The 17207-nt window shown below is 39.6% G+C and overlaps 1 protein-coding gene across 5 annotated transcripts in view; it reads right to left on the bottom strand.

Annotated features, from left to right (window-relative positions):
• PLEKHG4B (pleckstrin homology and RhoGEF domain containing G4B) overlaps positions 1-17207 on the bottom strand; it is a 162212-nt gene that overhangs the window by 20439 nt on the left and 124566 nt on the right. For 4 of the 5 annotated variants that reach the window (XR_004371704.2, XM_032765553.2, XM_032765555.2 and 1 more), the window contains 5 exons: positions 12751-13003; positions 3757-3846; positions 3416-3640; positions 2926-3096; positions 1796-1976 (listed from right to left, as the gene is read on the bottom strand). Coding sequence is in view for 4 of the 5 variants with exons in the window: in XM_032765553.2 (XP_032621444.1) it covers positions 1796-1976; positions 2926-3096; positions 3416-3640; positions 3757-3846; positions 12751-13003 (920 nt within the window). In the remaining variant the exon portion in view is untranslated. The remainder of the gene's footprint in view (positions 1-1795; positions 1977-2925; positions 3097-3415; positions 3641-3756; positions 3847-12750; positions 13004-17207) is intronic. The other variant, XM_032765554.2, reaches the window with a different exon arrangement.

Below are 17207 nucleotides of genomic sequence, written 5' to 3' on the forward strand. Positions count from 1 at the left end.
GTTCTGAGTTTACCGTAGCTTTCTGTGCTACTTCTCTTTTGGTGTGAATTAGGAATTTCCGAGGGGAATTCTGAAATGATTGGCTGGAGAAGAACAAAGAATTAAAAAAGGGGGACAGCATTAAAGTGGCTGAGTTAAAGCTTCAAATCGACCAGCTAGTACAAAGTCTACTCGTTAGTATCTCCCCAGAAACGCTTACCACCAAATAGGGTTCTGCTCCCAAGTTACTATTTTCTAATTTTCTTTTTTCTGAGTCGTGTATTTAACTTCTAATTTTAAAGTAACCTGAAAAGGGGGGGGAGGTGTTGGGGGGAAATCATGCCCCTTTCTTCATTATGTTGTATAACGAAAGCCTAAAAGGTAAGAACTTTGTTTCCCTTTTTGTTGTTTTTCTTTCTTTCCTTCCTTCCCTTCCTGTTTGACTTTTACATTAGAAATGTCTACCCTATTTTTGTCTATGGATGACAGCAAAATGGTAGGAAAATGACATTAGAGATACCATAACTATATATACCAAACTACTTATGCTAAACAATCTGTTCCGCCTTGTACTCAGAATGTCACAGCTAAATACATTTCCCAGACCTGAAGAAGAGCTCTGTCTAAGCTTGAAAGTGTCTTTCACCCACAGAAGTTGGTCCAAAAAAGGTATTACCTCACCCACCTTGTCTCATCAGCGATACCACGCAGTGAAACCGGACTAAAAGAGGGGGAGGTATTTTTGAATCAGACTGCTTGAAACTCTTTGTCCTCTTTTGTCATTTGTTTTGATTTTGTCTGCATCAGATTAACTTAAGTGCTTGACAAATCCATGGAAGAAAGACGTATTGGTTAAAGATTTAATTTGCCGTTCAAATAAGGGCTGAGAAAGCTCACAATTCACATTTGGAGCTTCCAAAGTGTCCTGCAGCAAAACCAGGAAAGACCAGAGCTCCCTGTACTGATATTTCTAACATTAAAACAAACAAACAAGGAGAGTTCTTCACCACCCTGCACGTCTGATGAACGAAACAAAAGGTTTTACTCATACCCCTTAAAAAAAAAAATCCACCCTCTGCCCCCAAGAAAGGGCAGCAACCCAATTTTTTCTTCTGGAGCTCACTTCTAAGCACTATTAGCTGCATTTGTAAGAAGCAGTGCTACCTACTGTGGCAAGACTGAAAACCAAGTGTGTACTCCACATAGGTTTCCCAGGGGCATATGTTCCATACTTACCATCATTAAGGGTATACAGTATAGTAGAGAGACACGATGGGTGAGGTAATATCTTTTATTGGACCAATTTCAGTTGGTGAGAGAGACGAGCTTTCGAGCTACACAGAGCTCTCTTTCAGATCTAGGAAAGGAACACCAAGCATCATAGTAAAATGCAAGGTGGAACAGATAGCTCAGCATAAGTAGTTAGCACAGAGTCCAAGGGACCATTCAAGATAGAGTGGCCTGTTAACACCTCTGCAGTCATAGGACAAAAAGAGGAGTTAGTGGGTTACAGATTGTTGTAATAAGCACTAAAAATCCAGTATTTAAAAACTAGGTTTGCCCACAGTGCTCACAACATATCTAAGAGGCCCTCTCAAAGCCTGCTAATTGTAGAGAGACAACTTTATTGTGCTGTAATTGTTTTAGGTGTGCTGTTTGAAGAAGCTGTTTTCCGGTTGCTTTTTTAAAATTGAAGTCTTTGGCGACTGCAGACATATAAGGAGTCACCTAATGGAATTGTTTCACTTGCCTTTATAGAACTACAAGTAGACTGCTAAACCCTTCAATCTCTTTCTGAATTAAATAGTTGGTGTACCTCGGTTTCTCAGAGCTTGTCTCCAAAGAATCCTTCCTATGATACTAGTCCAAGCAATTTTAACTTCTGCTGAGTTTGCTTGAAGGATGTATGTGTCCTGGGATTTCCTCCTCCTCCTAAACCAGATTTCGAATCGCAGACCACTGTCTCCAACATTCTCTGTCATCCCAATCTCAGCCGTCTAAAATCATATTTAAAACGCACACATTCAACTTCATGGAAACATTTATAAGAAACTGATCAAGTGAAATTCTTTGCATTGCTCATTCTATAATGGTAGAAAAATGTCTTCATCTTGATTCCTTGCTAGTACAACTGTACACATAGCTATAAATATTTGTCTGAATTTTCAATATCCCGAGTCAGCACTCTCGTTTCTCCATATGATCTCTTTGTAAGAGCAGCATGGAGCTGGCAGTGTTAAACTCTAGGAGAAGCACAGAATCCTTAGAAGTTCAGAGAGCTGCAATGAATTAAGTTGAAGCTGAATATCTGAAGACAGATCTTCAGCTAGTGGATGTTGTCATAGTTCAACATATACCAGCTGAGGATCTGCCCCTTGGGGTCTAGTATGCAGGGTGAATGCTCTATGTATGGCCTCAGTTCAACAATGCAGTTCAGCATATGCATAAAATTAAGTACGTGCTTTGGTGAATCAGGGTTTCGCATATATCTGGTGTTGCCAAACAAGGGTAGCTGCAAACCCTGGCTTCACACACATACACCTCTTAAGACTGAGAGGTACAAGTCTGTAATAAGAACGGTGGCTGAGAGGGCATAACTACATATCTGGCGCTTCTTGTTGTAATGAAAGAAATGTTAAAAATAATTATTTCTACAGGAAACACCTGGTTTCCCATGAGTCCTGTCCAGCAAGACATACATGCACTTATGATACAGCGTATAAACACACAGACATGTTTTGTTCATCAGTTTCTGTCTCTCTCATTTTTTCCAACTTTTAAAAAACACACAAACTACTTGAAATGTAACGTGCAATGGAACTGTGATCCTTCACCTACCATTGTCAAACAGATGGGGTTCCTGTCCACTCAGAATACTAAGCAGGTGGCAGGAGGCATACTGCATTGTACATGCTATCCAAACCATAACAGCAGGATTACATTTACCTTGAATGACTGTTTGTACATGTAGATGTCATATCCCCCATCAATCTTTTTTGTTTTGCTAAACAAAATGAGGTCTTCAAAAAGGAAGACATGTCTCAAATACTTCTTTCTTCCACAGCAAACAATAAACTCATCTTGACATCTCAGCTGTCCTTGTTCTTTCAAATTGACCTGATTGGAGAAAATGACAATGCTACTAAAGATAAGGGAAGGCTGAGCCGATTTTGTCCAGTCCAAGGATGAACGGGGGAAGCGCACTATGTCACTTAGACACTTAGGGCCATGGACTGTCTTCTGACTCTGTATTTGTACAGCACCTGGCACATGGGGTCCTGGACCATGACTAGGGCTCCTATGTGCTACAACATATATATAATAAAATAAAATAAAATAATCTGCCTCTTAGCAACTTTCTGTCTTTGAATGAAAACTGCAGCAGCAAAGCCAAGGGGATATTTGAAAAATATAGGAAGGACTGAGAAATGCTTACATCACACCCTCTAATGGCATCCATAGCAAGCAAGTCGTTTCCATGACGAAGCTGGAATTTTACCATTTCTTCAGCTGCCCTGAGATCATTGAACTCCTGCTCCTGGGTCTTAGTGCACTCTTTGATCATATCTTTTAGAAGAAGAGCATATTTGCTCATTCTTTGAATAGGCTTCAGCAGATAGGAAGCCAGATCCATCTTATCACCTAAATCCTGTTGTTTATTCTGTGGGAATATTAAAGGAATGTGTAAACAATATTTGATATACTGCATAAAAGTACACACGGCAGTGAGTGGTGTTCACACAATTCACATTAAATTAGAAACTGGATAGTAATTACTTTAAAGAATGCATTTCCATGGCTTGTAAGCAAAGCATCCGATTGTGGTTTGTTCTTGCTGTATAATGCATACATTCCAAACTGTTCTTCCTGAAAAAGTATAGGAAAAGATGTTATTCCTTGTTATTTTCTGTTTATTCAGTGATCAATTCCTTCTCCATTTAACATCAGTTTTGTACAGAAATCATGTACAGTTTATAAGACACACCCCATCCCCCAGTGGATGAATTCCAATCCAAAATTGCAGGAGATGCTTTAATCTAGACACATTTCGGCAATGGACATCCAAGAACCATTTATTTAGGAGATTTAGTTCTCTATAATTTTCAGCTCTTCCAGACTGAACAATTTGCAAAATTCATCTGTTTCAACAGTCTATGGTAGGTATTTCTAGAGCACCCATCATTATGGTATCTAAATGCTCAATCAGCCAGGCTGACTTTTAAACAATATTGGCAACTCATGTGAGTTCACTCAATGACTTTGTCAGGATCATTTATGTGAGCAAGGGCTACTCACATGAGAAAGTGTTTCCTGATGTATGCTAGAGTTAATTTAGAACTAACAGAAATTGTAAGGCACTCCAGTTGGGCGATGGGGTAGCAAAGGTACCTAGGCACCTAAATCCCAGTTTTAGGCTCCCCTGTGATTCCCAAAACTCGCGCCAAACACTGTAGGTGCTTAAAGTCATTTGTTGTCAATATTTCACATTAAAAATTCCCTCAGTACTCAAGTTCCTGCCTTTGGGCATGCACACTGCTGCCTCCCTCAAGGTGTCCAGGCACTTTTCTGCCACCTAAACCCCAGTGCAATTCACGAATTGCAGAAGACAGGAGTTTGCTTGCCTCACTTGCATGCAGCACCTGATCTGATGTGTGTGCTCAAAGGCTGCCTACTGGATCAGGTCCCGTTCCAAAACTGGCGGGAGGAGATGGTGACAGCAGTGACCGCCTTGTAACTTTTAGCCCACGGATTAGAGCACGTGCCTGGGATGTGGACCCATGTTCAATTCTCCCCCCATCCCCAACAGAGAGGGGAGAAAGGATTTGAACAGAAGTCTCCTGCCTCTCAGGCAAGTGCTCAAACCACTGGGCTAAAAGTTCTAAGGTGGGTAACACCACTACCTCCTCCTTCGGCTGTTTGCACGGAGCTAGGCAGGCACCTAAGGGTACCTCTACACTGCATTTTAGAACTTGCAGCAATGAATCTCAGCGCCTGGAGCTACAGATTTGGGGCTTGCGATGCTGCACTAAAAACAGCTGGGTAGACGTTTGGGACTGAGCTCTGAAGCTGGGGCAGGGGTTGGGCTTCAGAACCTGTGCACCAGCCCAAGCCACAGCAGCTACACTGCTATTTTTAGTGCTGGTGCCCAAGCCCTGCGAGCCCCAGTCTGAAGATGCGGGCTCTGGGATGCTCTGTCATGAATTTTAAAAAGTAATGTAAACAGATCCATACCCATTTTCAAAAACAATACCCTAGGTGCCCAAGTCACCTGACTCCCATTCATGAATTGCTAGGAGAAATAGGCACCTCCTTGCGGGCCAGACTTAGGTGCCTGTCTCCATGAGAGGGGCAGGGCATAGGACACACACTTGTCCTCAGCATCTCCCATTGGGGCTAGCTTAGGTGGCTTCTCACCTAGTGTGCTGGCCTTTGTGAAAAGCGGTGTTGCTCCTGAGATTTTCTAGGTGCCTAAAAGTTATGCACTGTGATGCTCAAGCTACGTCTTCACTACCCGCCGTATCGGCGGGTAGCAATCGATCCCCGAACGCGCTTATATCGATTCCGGAACTCCACCAACCCGAATGGAGTTGCAGAATCGACAGGGGTAGCCGCAGACATCGATCCCGCGCCGTGAGGATGGTGAGTAATTCGATCTTAGATACTTCGACTTCAGTTGCGTATCTAAGATGGATTTTCCCCTGTAGTGTAGACCAGCCCTCAGTGTTGCAGCACTTAAGTCCCTTTGTGAATCTGGGCTTCAGGTCCCAGTGCTGAGTGTGTTACAGATGGATATCTAGATAGCATTGTGCCCAGTCTAGTCTTCAGGACAGAATGAGATCTTCTCCAATAACTGAATGGTATTAAAGCATACAGAAAGATCCCTTTTTAAATTCCCTGGACATGAGGGAAGCTTCCCAATTCATTAGAAGGTATAAAAAGATCAGGCAAGATCACTATTTTCCCATTGCCTTGGAAGACTGAAATAAACAATCTTTTTCACTTCACATGTTTGTTTTCCTTCTTATTAAACAAATTATCTTCTTCCTTCCTTTAAACTAACGAGTCCCAAACAGATCATCTAAGGATAAACAAACGGATCTTCCTCTCATAATACAATCCGAGCAAGCAACCAATAAGTAAATGTTGGTTTTCTTTTCAACAAAGAAAAAATAAACCTAGATTATTATGAACTGCTCTCTGATTTTTGCCTGATACTGTAGAATAGTTTTTCAGATACTTTGTGTTGATACAATAGAGTATTTATAAAAATACAGCACAATTGTGCTTCTCCCGGTTTATCCATCGAATAATAAGGGAATTCAGATATCAAATGATCAAGTTCTATAACACTTTCTCAGGCAAAGCTCCTGTCAAAAGAGGATCAAATTTTTTCAGTTTTCCAGGTTTCTTTCTTCTCTTTTTTCTGTTTCTCCCTCTTTCCCTTTTTTCCATTTTGACACTGAAAATGAAGGGTGTGGGGGGGTGGGGAAGGGAATTAAAAAAAGCAGTAAAGAAGGTAAAATAAGTCTGAGTTTGAAAACCAAAAAAATCTTTGGTTTTACCTTTTCATTTTTTCTTCAAAAAAACAAAAAACAAAAAAACAATTTTTTTTTAAAATGCCTCACGAATATGTATTTTTTTTTTTTTTATAAAACCCCCTATCAATGAAAGGCTGTCCTTTGTCCTAATCTTTACAAGGATCTGCCTCCTTATATGTTGTTATTCCTAGTATGAGAACAGAATAACTAGAAGAGAAACTGTGGGGGCCTATATGAGCTGGAGACAATTTGATCCCTGAAATCCTCTGCTGGAGCCCACAGAATTAGGCCAACAACATCAGCCTCTCTTTCTCCTGCAACAGCTAACACATAAGGTGGCAGCCCTAGCAATAAAGGACCTGTATGAAGTTTAGGGTTATAGCTCCCACTCCAGGCTCCCCTGCATTACTCCCTCAAGTGTAACGCTTGAGAACATGGGGAGCAAGGGCAAGTCCCCTTCCTCTGGGCTTAGTGATGACTCACAAGCAGATTAACAGAGTATGAGTGAAAACTGCCAGTTAGTTGAGTGGCCGGACTGGCAAGAGCGAAGAGGCTTGCTTTTCATCCAGGTACTGGAACACAGCCCAAAACCACTACTCAGCTGAATAGGAGGACATATGAGTCAAAGACAATCTGGTGCTGCTGAGTACCAGCTACAGGCAGAAGAACATGTCGTGGTTCCCCTGTGCCCGCACTCACAAAACAACGAGCATGCTGGGAGAGTCATTTGGAAGGGCAGTGCTACAAAACCCTCTTGCCCAACTTCCCCAACTAAGTTTCCCTGACGAATTAGCCACATTGTAAGTGGCACACTGGTATTTGCTCCTTTCAGACAAGTAGAACCCAGGAGAGCAGACAAACAAGCTTTTCATGTGCAGGCCGGATATCTGGCAAACAGAGGATGTGGCCAAAGGGAATGGTACAGCATATGCTCAAGGATGAAAAGAGAAGCGGGAGAAACAGGAAAGGAGCAACTTCTCGTGTGTCACCGGATGGAGAAAGATCTACCCTGGTATTAAAGTTGTCTCACTCATCCAGCCCTAAACACACACAGAATCAACAAAGCTGGGAAAGAAACTCAGATCTCAGCCCGAGGAACTATCGTTCAGATTGGCCATCCTGCTGTGGCCCAGAGCTTTCAAAAGGGTCTGAGACATCAGTAAACAACTGCCACTTTCATACTGATAGTGTCTAGTAACGAGCACTAAAGCAAACTCTTCCTCTTTCACCCAGGCCTTGAGGAGGAAATAGCAGTCCAGGACATCGTCTTCTAATCACCACAGCAAATTTCTTCCTTATCTACCAGCATCCCTCAACCTACTAACCGAGCAATACGGACAAAATATGGACAAAGTAAATATTAAGGACTGACACATCCATGCTGGGGGAACGTCTGCAGGCTGAGCACAAGCAACAGGTTCCTGGATGGAGTCACTTCTGAAGGTCAGATTCTGGCCCAAAGAATTAGTCTTCCAGTGTTTGTAAAGCCCATTAGACATGGATAACATTAAATACTTTAGGTTTCAGAGTGGTAGCCATGTTAGTCTGTATCAACAAAAATAACGATTAGTCCTTGTGGCACCTTAGAGACTAACAAATTTATTTCGGCATAAGCTTTCGTGGGCTAGAACCCACTTCATCAGATAGATGGAATAGAAAATACAGGAGCAAGTATAAATGTATGAAAAGATGTGAGTTGCCTTATCAAGTGTGAGGTCAGTCTAAGGAGACAATTTAATTGACAGCAGGATAGCAAGGGAGGAAAAATAACTTTTGAAGTGGTAATGAGAGTGGCCCATTTCAGACAGTTGACAAGAAGGTGTGAGTAACAGTAGAGGGAAATTAGTATTCATCAAGGATTACAACCTACCCTGAAGGATGATCCCTCAGTCTCACAGACCTTGGGAGACAGGCCACTCCTTGCTTACAGACAGCTCCCCAACCTGAAGCGTATACTCACCAGCAACTACACACCACAAAACAAAAACACCAACCCAGGAACCAAACCCTGCAACAAAGCCTGGTGCCAACTCTGTTCACATATCTATTTAAGGGACACCATCATAGGACCTAACCACATCAGCCACACCATCAGGGGCTCATTCACCTGTACATCTACCAATGTGATATATGCCATCGTGTGCCAGCAATGCTCCTTGGCCATGTACATTGGCCAAACTGGACAGTCTCTACGCAAAAGAATAAATGGACACAAATCTGACATCAGGAATCGTAACATTCAAAAACCAGTAGGAGAGCACTTCAATCTCACTGGTCACTAAATAACCAACCTAGAAGTGGAAATTCTTCAACAAAAAAAATTCAAAAACAGACTCCAACGTGAAACTGCAGAACTGGAATTAATTTGCAAACTTGACAATATCAGATTAGGCCTGAATAAAGACTAGGAGTGGCTGGGTCATTACAAAACCTAAACTTAATTTCCCCAATACTAATTTCCCCCTACTGTTACTTAAACGTTCCTGTCAACTGTCTGTAATGGGCCACTCTCGTTACCACTTCAAAAGTTATTTTTCCTCCCTTGCTATCCTGCTGTCAATTAAATTGTCTCATTAGACTGACCTCACACTTGGTAAGGCAGCTCATATCTTTTCATGTATTTATACTTGTTCCTATATTTTTCACTCCATGCATCTGATGAAGTGGGTTCTAGCCCACAAAAACTTATGCACAAATAAATTTGTTAGTATCTAAGGTGCCACAAAGTCTCCTCACTAAATACTCTAAGTGCTACAGTGGACTGAGAGCCAGGTTATTACATCCCACGTATCCTCTGTAATGTATGTTTCTTTTTACTATCCTAGCATAAACAGAATAATATCTTGTTTTTTTCTGCAAAACAGGTGGGAAAAATCACCATGTGCCCGCAGGCGACACATTTCCATTTATCTTTAAAGGAATAAAAGTTCTAAGTGATTAACATAGACATCCCACCTGGAGGCACAATGGTGATTTTCCTAAATGACTTGAAGAATTCTCTGTATTCTAGAAAACTAGAGGTAGTATGCATTGCAAAGGGGATGAGGAACAGAATAACTTGCTCCTTTGTCAGTAACAGCACATACAACATACAACACTTTTCAACTTTACAAACACAAATTGATCCTCACGACACCCTGGTATGGTGACAAAGTAATAAAATCCTGACTTTTCCATCCTAGACAATAGGAAAAATCACAGCTGTGGCTCCAGGTGAGGGGCCTACATTACGCATTCACAACAAAAATGATTCCCTTTTCAGATCATCTCCTTACTTAAAAAACAGTGGGCTATTTAATCAATCATTTATTGCCAGGGTTGGGATTTTCTTTTGTGGTTAATATTGGTTACACAGATTCATTAGGAAAGAGTAAAGAAACACCATGTGAAATTGGATGTTTTTTTCAAGCCATTATTGTTCATTTCCCAACTGCTTTTAATGTTACTTTGACGTAATTATGGCATGCCTGAGAGGGCTTCAACAGACACTATGGGAATTTATTAAAGTGAAACAGGTTTAAAGAGCAGAAATAGACAGACAGAAACCTATTTGCTTCTGCTCTAAAGTAACATCTGAGGATATGTGGTTCAGACAAAGATGGCTATTATGGAATATAACAGTGGGGCAAAAGTTTGTATAAGATAAGAAGAAAACAAGAATAATGTTTAATTAATGTGAATCACAAACCATAGGGCAGTATTTGTTAAGATATGCTTTTCAAAGTGAGAGGAGGACAGCCAAAATACAAAGAAATGCAGGAGCAAGCAATGGGAAAAATGTTAAACCTCTTGAGCCCTGAGCTGCTACCGCAACAATTATTTACTTAGAAGTATCCAGCCTTCTATATTGCAGTACTCTCTCCTTAACCCTTGTATATGAGCACTCAGGACCATAGAATCATGACTGATGACGGCCAAGTGGTTAAAGAAATAGGGAGAAATAGTTCATTATGGTGAGAGTAACCATGACCACTATAGTTAAAAGTTGCAGAATAGCTATGTTTTTATGCCCCGTCTGCCTTTCCCCCCTCGCTAGCTCCCAGTCACTTTTGGTTTTTAGGCTGCTAGTATGGTGTCTGTTTCAAAATGAACATTTTTAGAAAGCCTGAGCAAAAACATTTCCAGTGTTTTGCAGTATGTGGAAAATGAAAATAAAAAAGCTTTTCCCATTGTAAAAATGACCTATTTTTGAACACCGGTAGCACTGAAATGACACGGGTAAAAAGTTGAAATTTGGCATGAAAATAGTGTTGTTTGAGAAGAACCATTCTATGTTCTGGTGAAAACTGCTGTATATTTTTCCTTGTTATGACACACTGAAATCACTTTATCTGGATGTACAATAAATTTTACACAGATTATCTTGCTAAACTTGAATGCATGGCTAAGGAAGACTGAACTGCACAGATGTGTGTGGTGAAGTAAGATGCGCAGTGAATGAGGAAGGGGTTTCACATCCCCTATGTATCTGTGTACCAAAAATTGACCAGCTTGTAATATGTGCGGAACTGTCTTCTCCTGTAAAATTCTTAAGGTGTGTGGAATAGGACATTCTGGTCGGTGGTTTCTAACACAACAGTCAAATGTTGAGGAATTTCTGACCATAACAGTATTTCCTGATGTTCAAGTGCTTGCCATGTCACCGTAGCATTCAATTAACATTAATTTTGGTGGATTTTAAAGTTGGCTTAACTCATAATCAGTGTAAGATGCAACTATAAGTCTTTGAAAACATTTTACAAGGAAATCCTGATCACCAGGCCCATTCTGCTTATCCTGACAGCAAAAATTGGCCTGAAATCAGTGTTTCCCAAACTTTTGAAAGATGGACCTTCCCTTCAGGAAAATTAAATCAATTGCACTCCTCTTCAACCCTGCCATGTGTTGCTAAAGGCCTCCCCCTTTCTCTGCCCTGTGTTAGCGCCATACTGAGATTTCTGCAGGGGAGTGAGGGACCAGGTCCACATAGGGCCTCTCAGGAAGGTAATGACACGCTCATTTGCATAACCTCCCCACTATCATCAGTGGTTCCTCATGTCCTGACAATAGACCAGCACTATTTCAGCCACTCTATGCCCCTTTCCACAATGACTACATCATCCTCTGGATCAGTCATACTGATGCAGACTCCCCATACATTGAAAGAAGGGATGTGCCCTGAACATCCTGCTAGGAGAGGGTCAGAATTAGGAACACAGCGAAGGAGGCCCAACAAGGCATTTCCAAAGAGCAAAATGTTAATGCTTTTAAACATAATTTTAAATTTATTTTTCTGTCCAGACACATCTCATTAGCTGAGTGGAAATGTTCATGTATCACAATTAACTACAAGTGGAATGCTGGAGACTCATATCCAAAACCACAAGCCACGCATTAGACCAGCCTGGTATATGCAGAACGATCCTTCTGGCATCCCAGAGCTGTCCCTTGGGTAGAGAGAATCCGAGCAACTGCTCCTGGCCCCACGGGCTGGTGCAGTCGGTCCCAAAAGAGACGAATCCATCACTTCTTCCCCATGCCCCTTCCCCACCCCAGGGACAGCCCTGTGTCATCCAATACATAGCCCTCTGTGTACACATTACACCCAGAGAGCACATACCACCATCTTTTCTCTGGTTAAATGTCTGCTATATTCAGCAGGTGTAGTTCACACGTCAGAGCAGATGTGTAAGCAGCAATTTGATGCTTTGTCTATTGTAAGAAAATTACTGTCAATAAGGTGAGATTGTGGAATTTAAGATTAGTTTCTGCTTGAAACAATATCAGCCCCTTCGTCCCAACTCGCACCTTGACATTAGGGTGATCAGATGACACTAGGTACTTTTCCCTGTGATTACAAATGATGCTATAAGAGCACCTGTGCATTGGTTCATAATAGGAAACAAAATTAATAGAAAACGTATATAATTATAGAAAACTGAAAACTTAAGAGGCTCGTGTGGCAAACTCAAGTATTACTTCTAGCAAATTTAGAAAAGGTCCAGCCAGCATGTTTTGAGATATCAAAAGGTGCAGCTGCATGAGGAACTAGGGGTACATGTATAACTCTCTGAGAGAAGATAACAGGCCACATATACAGACGACAGTAAACATTCATCACAGGACATCTAGAACGTACACACTATGGGAAACACAAAAAAGGTAAGTGACATTATTTACTCGGTAATAGGATCTGTGATAACTCAAAATATCTGATTCTAAGAATTCACCCTTCTTTGGGAACGGGACTTACATGTCTGAGAAAACAGTGGCTGACACGCAGTGGGAAGTCTCTGCAGTGTTCCAGCTCTTTTAGAAAATACTGGCAATGGAAATCATAGAGCTTCTCCAGGTTCCCAAAGATAATATTCCGCTTCCCTCGCAAATCCTGAGGTAAATCGATTCTTTCCATTTCTGGAAAATAGTTGTCGATGATATATCCTAAGGATCTAACATACTCCCTTTCTGTTGTGATCATTTCATCCATTATATGTTGCACTTTGCTGCTGGAAGACACAGAACAGCTGTTTTGAACACTGACAAATTATGACAATGGGTAATTACTGAATACTGAGTGACAGTCTTTGCTATTTCCATTATTTGGCTCATTTTTACCTGTCCTTTGAGGAAATCATGCTGTTGCACTGGTGGCTAAGTTGTTTACCATTATCGCAACAGATCTTTCAGGTTTTTTTGCTCGTCTTGAGCAAATTTTGCCCACAGTTACAATGGTGGAATCTCACTGACTTCAGTGGAGTTACATGGGCATACCAGAGGACAGAATTTGGTCTACAACAGTCTACAGCAGCTGTAATGTAACAACTAAGCAGCCAGAAAAGAAAAAGAATTTTGAGCTCTGGAAAGACTTTTTCATTGTATTAAAGAACTTTCTATTGCATTTGCAAAAGTGTCATGACCTTTTCCATTCCTGCATTCTGTTTGGAAACAGAGCAACATTCCTGGGATGATAAACTAACATATAGCTAAATTCTTATGAGTTTCCCTACATAATATATCCTCTGACACAACATGAGCTCCCACTGAGAAAGCATGTTCAGTTCTGAAAGATTAAAATATGTAATCAGTTCTAGAATTACATGAAAATTTGCATGCAGCAAAAACAGATTATGAAAAACAAGGCAAACTGAGGAAGGAATCGGTTTGGAAGAAAAAATTTCTGATTAACATTAAACATCTGACAACAGAGAAGCAAACAATTTCTTTAAGGAAAAAGGTGTATTCTCATTCATAGACTGTCTGATTGAGAAATAAAAGTATAGAAAATGTTGGTTTTGGTGAGATTTCATTAACTAGTATACTTTATTTGCAAGGAATTGAAGCTATCTGAACTTTTGATAATACAATATAGAACAAATTTGACTTCATAATAACTAAGTTTTTTCTTTTTCATATTAACATTCCTACAATAATTTAATAGACAACTTAAAATAGTAAAAACATTTTTGGATGGTTAACAATGACAGGAACAGATTTTAATCTTTACTTCTAACATAACAAATCAAACAAAAACCAGCCACTACAGTAGATTCATCATGGGAAATGCTGATGAATAAACTTGATTTAAAGAGGTGGACATAGCTGATGACAATACTGAGAACTTTTTGATTTATTAAATCGTTTTAACGGCATCTGAGGTTACATACTAACAATTCCATCAGCTGAGGGGACACAACTATTTATATTATGAATTTTTTTCCCTTATGAAATTGGCTAGCTCTTAAACCTTCATCAGAGGCCAACTAGAATGACTTCAGTCAGGATTTCCTGTCCAAAAACGGAAATGCATCTTACAGTAACTCTTTAGTGTCAAGATTAGAGGTGAGCTTGAATCTTAAACCCTAGATCCAAACATCCTTGAACTTGGAGTTTTGAATCCAAATCCAGATTTGTGGCTGAATTCTATGGCTAATAACTTGGATCAAACACCAAAACGAAATCCCAGATCTGGACAACCACAAGCTTTAAGTGAGGTGGAATAAAAATCTGGATTTGGAGCTAAATGTTGTACTCCAGGCCAGGGATCTCAAAGCATTACACTGTGACCTCTTTTCTCCCATTTCTCACCAGAGAGAGCAAGGAAGTCAAAAAGTGTTTTGCAAATATTAAGTAAGCTGCACATCAACTCTGTGAAAGAAGCGTTAGTTTGCCCATCTTTAGAGCTGGATGAAAAACGGGACATTTTAATGACAGTTTTTGTGGAAAAAAATTAGTTCATTTTTCATCAAAATTCAAATTTTCATTAAAAATTCTGTTGAAAGCTTCAATATTGCAGTGTTCAAACCAGCTCCACCTAGGAGTAATTAGAGTCACAAAGCATTTAAGGGACAGGTTGTGGCTGGCCTCTGTAGAAGCAGCATTGTCAACTCTCAAGATTTTTACCTTGACTTCCCGTGATATTTGGTGTTTTTCTCAAAGCTCCAACACCTGGAGTCACGTGAACATATGAGAATCTTGAGGTTTTTTAATAAATACATTTCTAGCTCTCATGGCTGCAGAGAAAAGCTAGAAAACATGACCCCCAAAAGCTCAACAAATGCAAGAAGGTAAATAAAAGACCCCCACATTTTAAAAACCTCATGATTTGTAAGCCAAGCTAATGTATTTTGGGGCCTGACTCATGATTTTTGAATGGTTGAGATTGGCACTACTAAATGGATGCCTAGCAGACTTCCCATGGCTACACACTGAGTCAGTGGAGAGCTGGGACTAGAACCTAAGACATTGATTCCCCACTAATTTATACCAGTGTAAATAAGTGAAACTCATGTAAATGACAGGAAAATCAGACCTCATGAGTCCATACTCAGCCTCACTCTTGAATCACTACATTGTGCTATGCCTCATGGAAAAGTCCTCTATAATTTAATAGAAAAATTAAATTATACTTCCAACAGAATTCTACAGGATAATTAAAAATAAAAAAACTTACAAAAAGTATGCCAGTATTTATTAACTGTGATAGGGTTTAAGATAACCAATAAGAATCTATAAAATTTTGTCCCTATTAAATTCTAAAGGACTTTTCCATAAGGAAATGAAGACCATATTGTAACTCTCGGCTTTCCGGAGTTGAAAATCAAAAGCAAAACTTTATCTTTTTATGCTTTAATAAATACATAATCTAATACAAATGCATTAAAAAAAAAACTTAGCAGATGTAATCCTGCAAATACTCAGCCATGTGAATAAAAGTTACTCATCTGATAAGTGGCATTGACTGCAGAGGTTCTACTGGACTAACCTTTTTCACATTTGTTTGCAGGATTGGGTGCAGTTTTTATAAACTCCCATTAAACCACTGAGCCTGGTGAAATACTATAAAAGTCTGTGGTGCCATGACTTGGTCCAGAATAATTAGATAATCAAATTACGGAATTATGTCTGAAGATACGTACCCACATTTGCATGGATTTAAGTGTCTGCAGGATTGGGGCTTAAATGGGGAAAAAGATGCTGTTAACCTGAACAAATTTGCATTGGAGGAATATATCCTCCATAGTCCGAAAATAAAGATTCCTAATATTATGGAAAAGTGGAGCCATTCCAAAGTTTACTAATTTCATAAAAAAGAAGTTAAGTCAAATAAAACCACAAACTACTTTGACTGTATTGGATATTTTTTTGTAACTACTAAAAGTCAACATACATATGTTTTAAAGGAAGAAAGTACATAATTCAGTTTGGACAACTTGTATTGACACGTTTAAAAGCAGCTTTTACAGATTAAAAAAATGGAAACTGAACAGACTTTTAAAAACACCAATTTCTATGCAAGAAAGATCACACAGGATGCCCATTCTTCCTCTGTTGCACAAATTGATGGTAACATTACTATTCAGCAACACAATTAAGCATGTGCTTAACTTCCAGATCATTAAGTCAATGGGATTTAACCATCTGCTTAAGTTTTTTGCTGAATAAGGATGGTCTGCTGAAGTGGAGCCCCTGAAAGCTATAATACACAGATACTATAAACAAAATGTATGATTATGAACTACTATGGGACACATTCTGATATTCTTACTCAAATTGAATATCACCTTACTTCATGAGTAATCCCACTGGCTTCAATGAGATTGCTTGCAGAGTATGGTGTTACTCAGTGTGTGTAAAGGTATCAGAATCTGGCCTTCAATTACTAGACAACAAATATAAACAGCTTGACTTTTTAAAAACTTAAACGTAAATCCTGAACGCTGTTCAGGCACACAGACAAAGTCAGGTTTGTTTATTTATTTTTTGTTTGTACAAGATGATTAAAATATAGGTAGATTTGATAATAGATTTTGATTTCAGTTTTCTTCTTTAGAGCTGTCAAACTTTGGTCTTCCTTTTAACCATTTTTTTTTTTGGCACTAACTGGGATAACTTTATGCTGTTAAAATACAAAATCCCAGGGAGGGAGGGAGGATCCTAATCAAGTGCGAGAGAGAGAGAGAGAGACAGACACCAAAAGTAAGTTTGACAGAAAAAAAATAGTAAAACTTAAGCAGAACTTCAAATTCAAATTGGAGCTGACCACAGTGTTAAAATTTCCTCTGCATTTGTACATTATGTTTATCTGTATTTCCTTAATATTCTGTCACCAACTCTACTACAAATATACTTCATCTTAAAGAAAAACAAATTATTTTAATGGTTATTTCCTTATGGAACACTGTCAAGATAAAAATAATCTATTTAAAGCCA

This window comes from Chelonoidis abingdonii, chromosome 2 (assembly GCF_003597395.2).
Source record: "Chelonoidis abingdonii isolate Lonesome George chromosome 2, CheloAbing_2.0, whole genome shotgun sequence".
NCBI classification, from domain to species: Eukaryota; Metazoa; Chordata; order Testudines; family Testudinidae; genus Chelonoidis; species Chelonoidis abingdonii.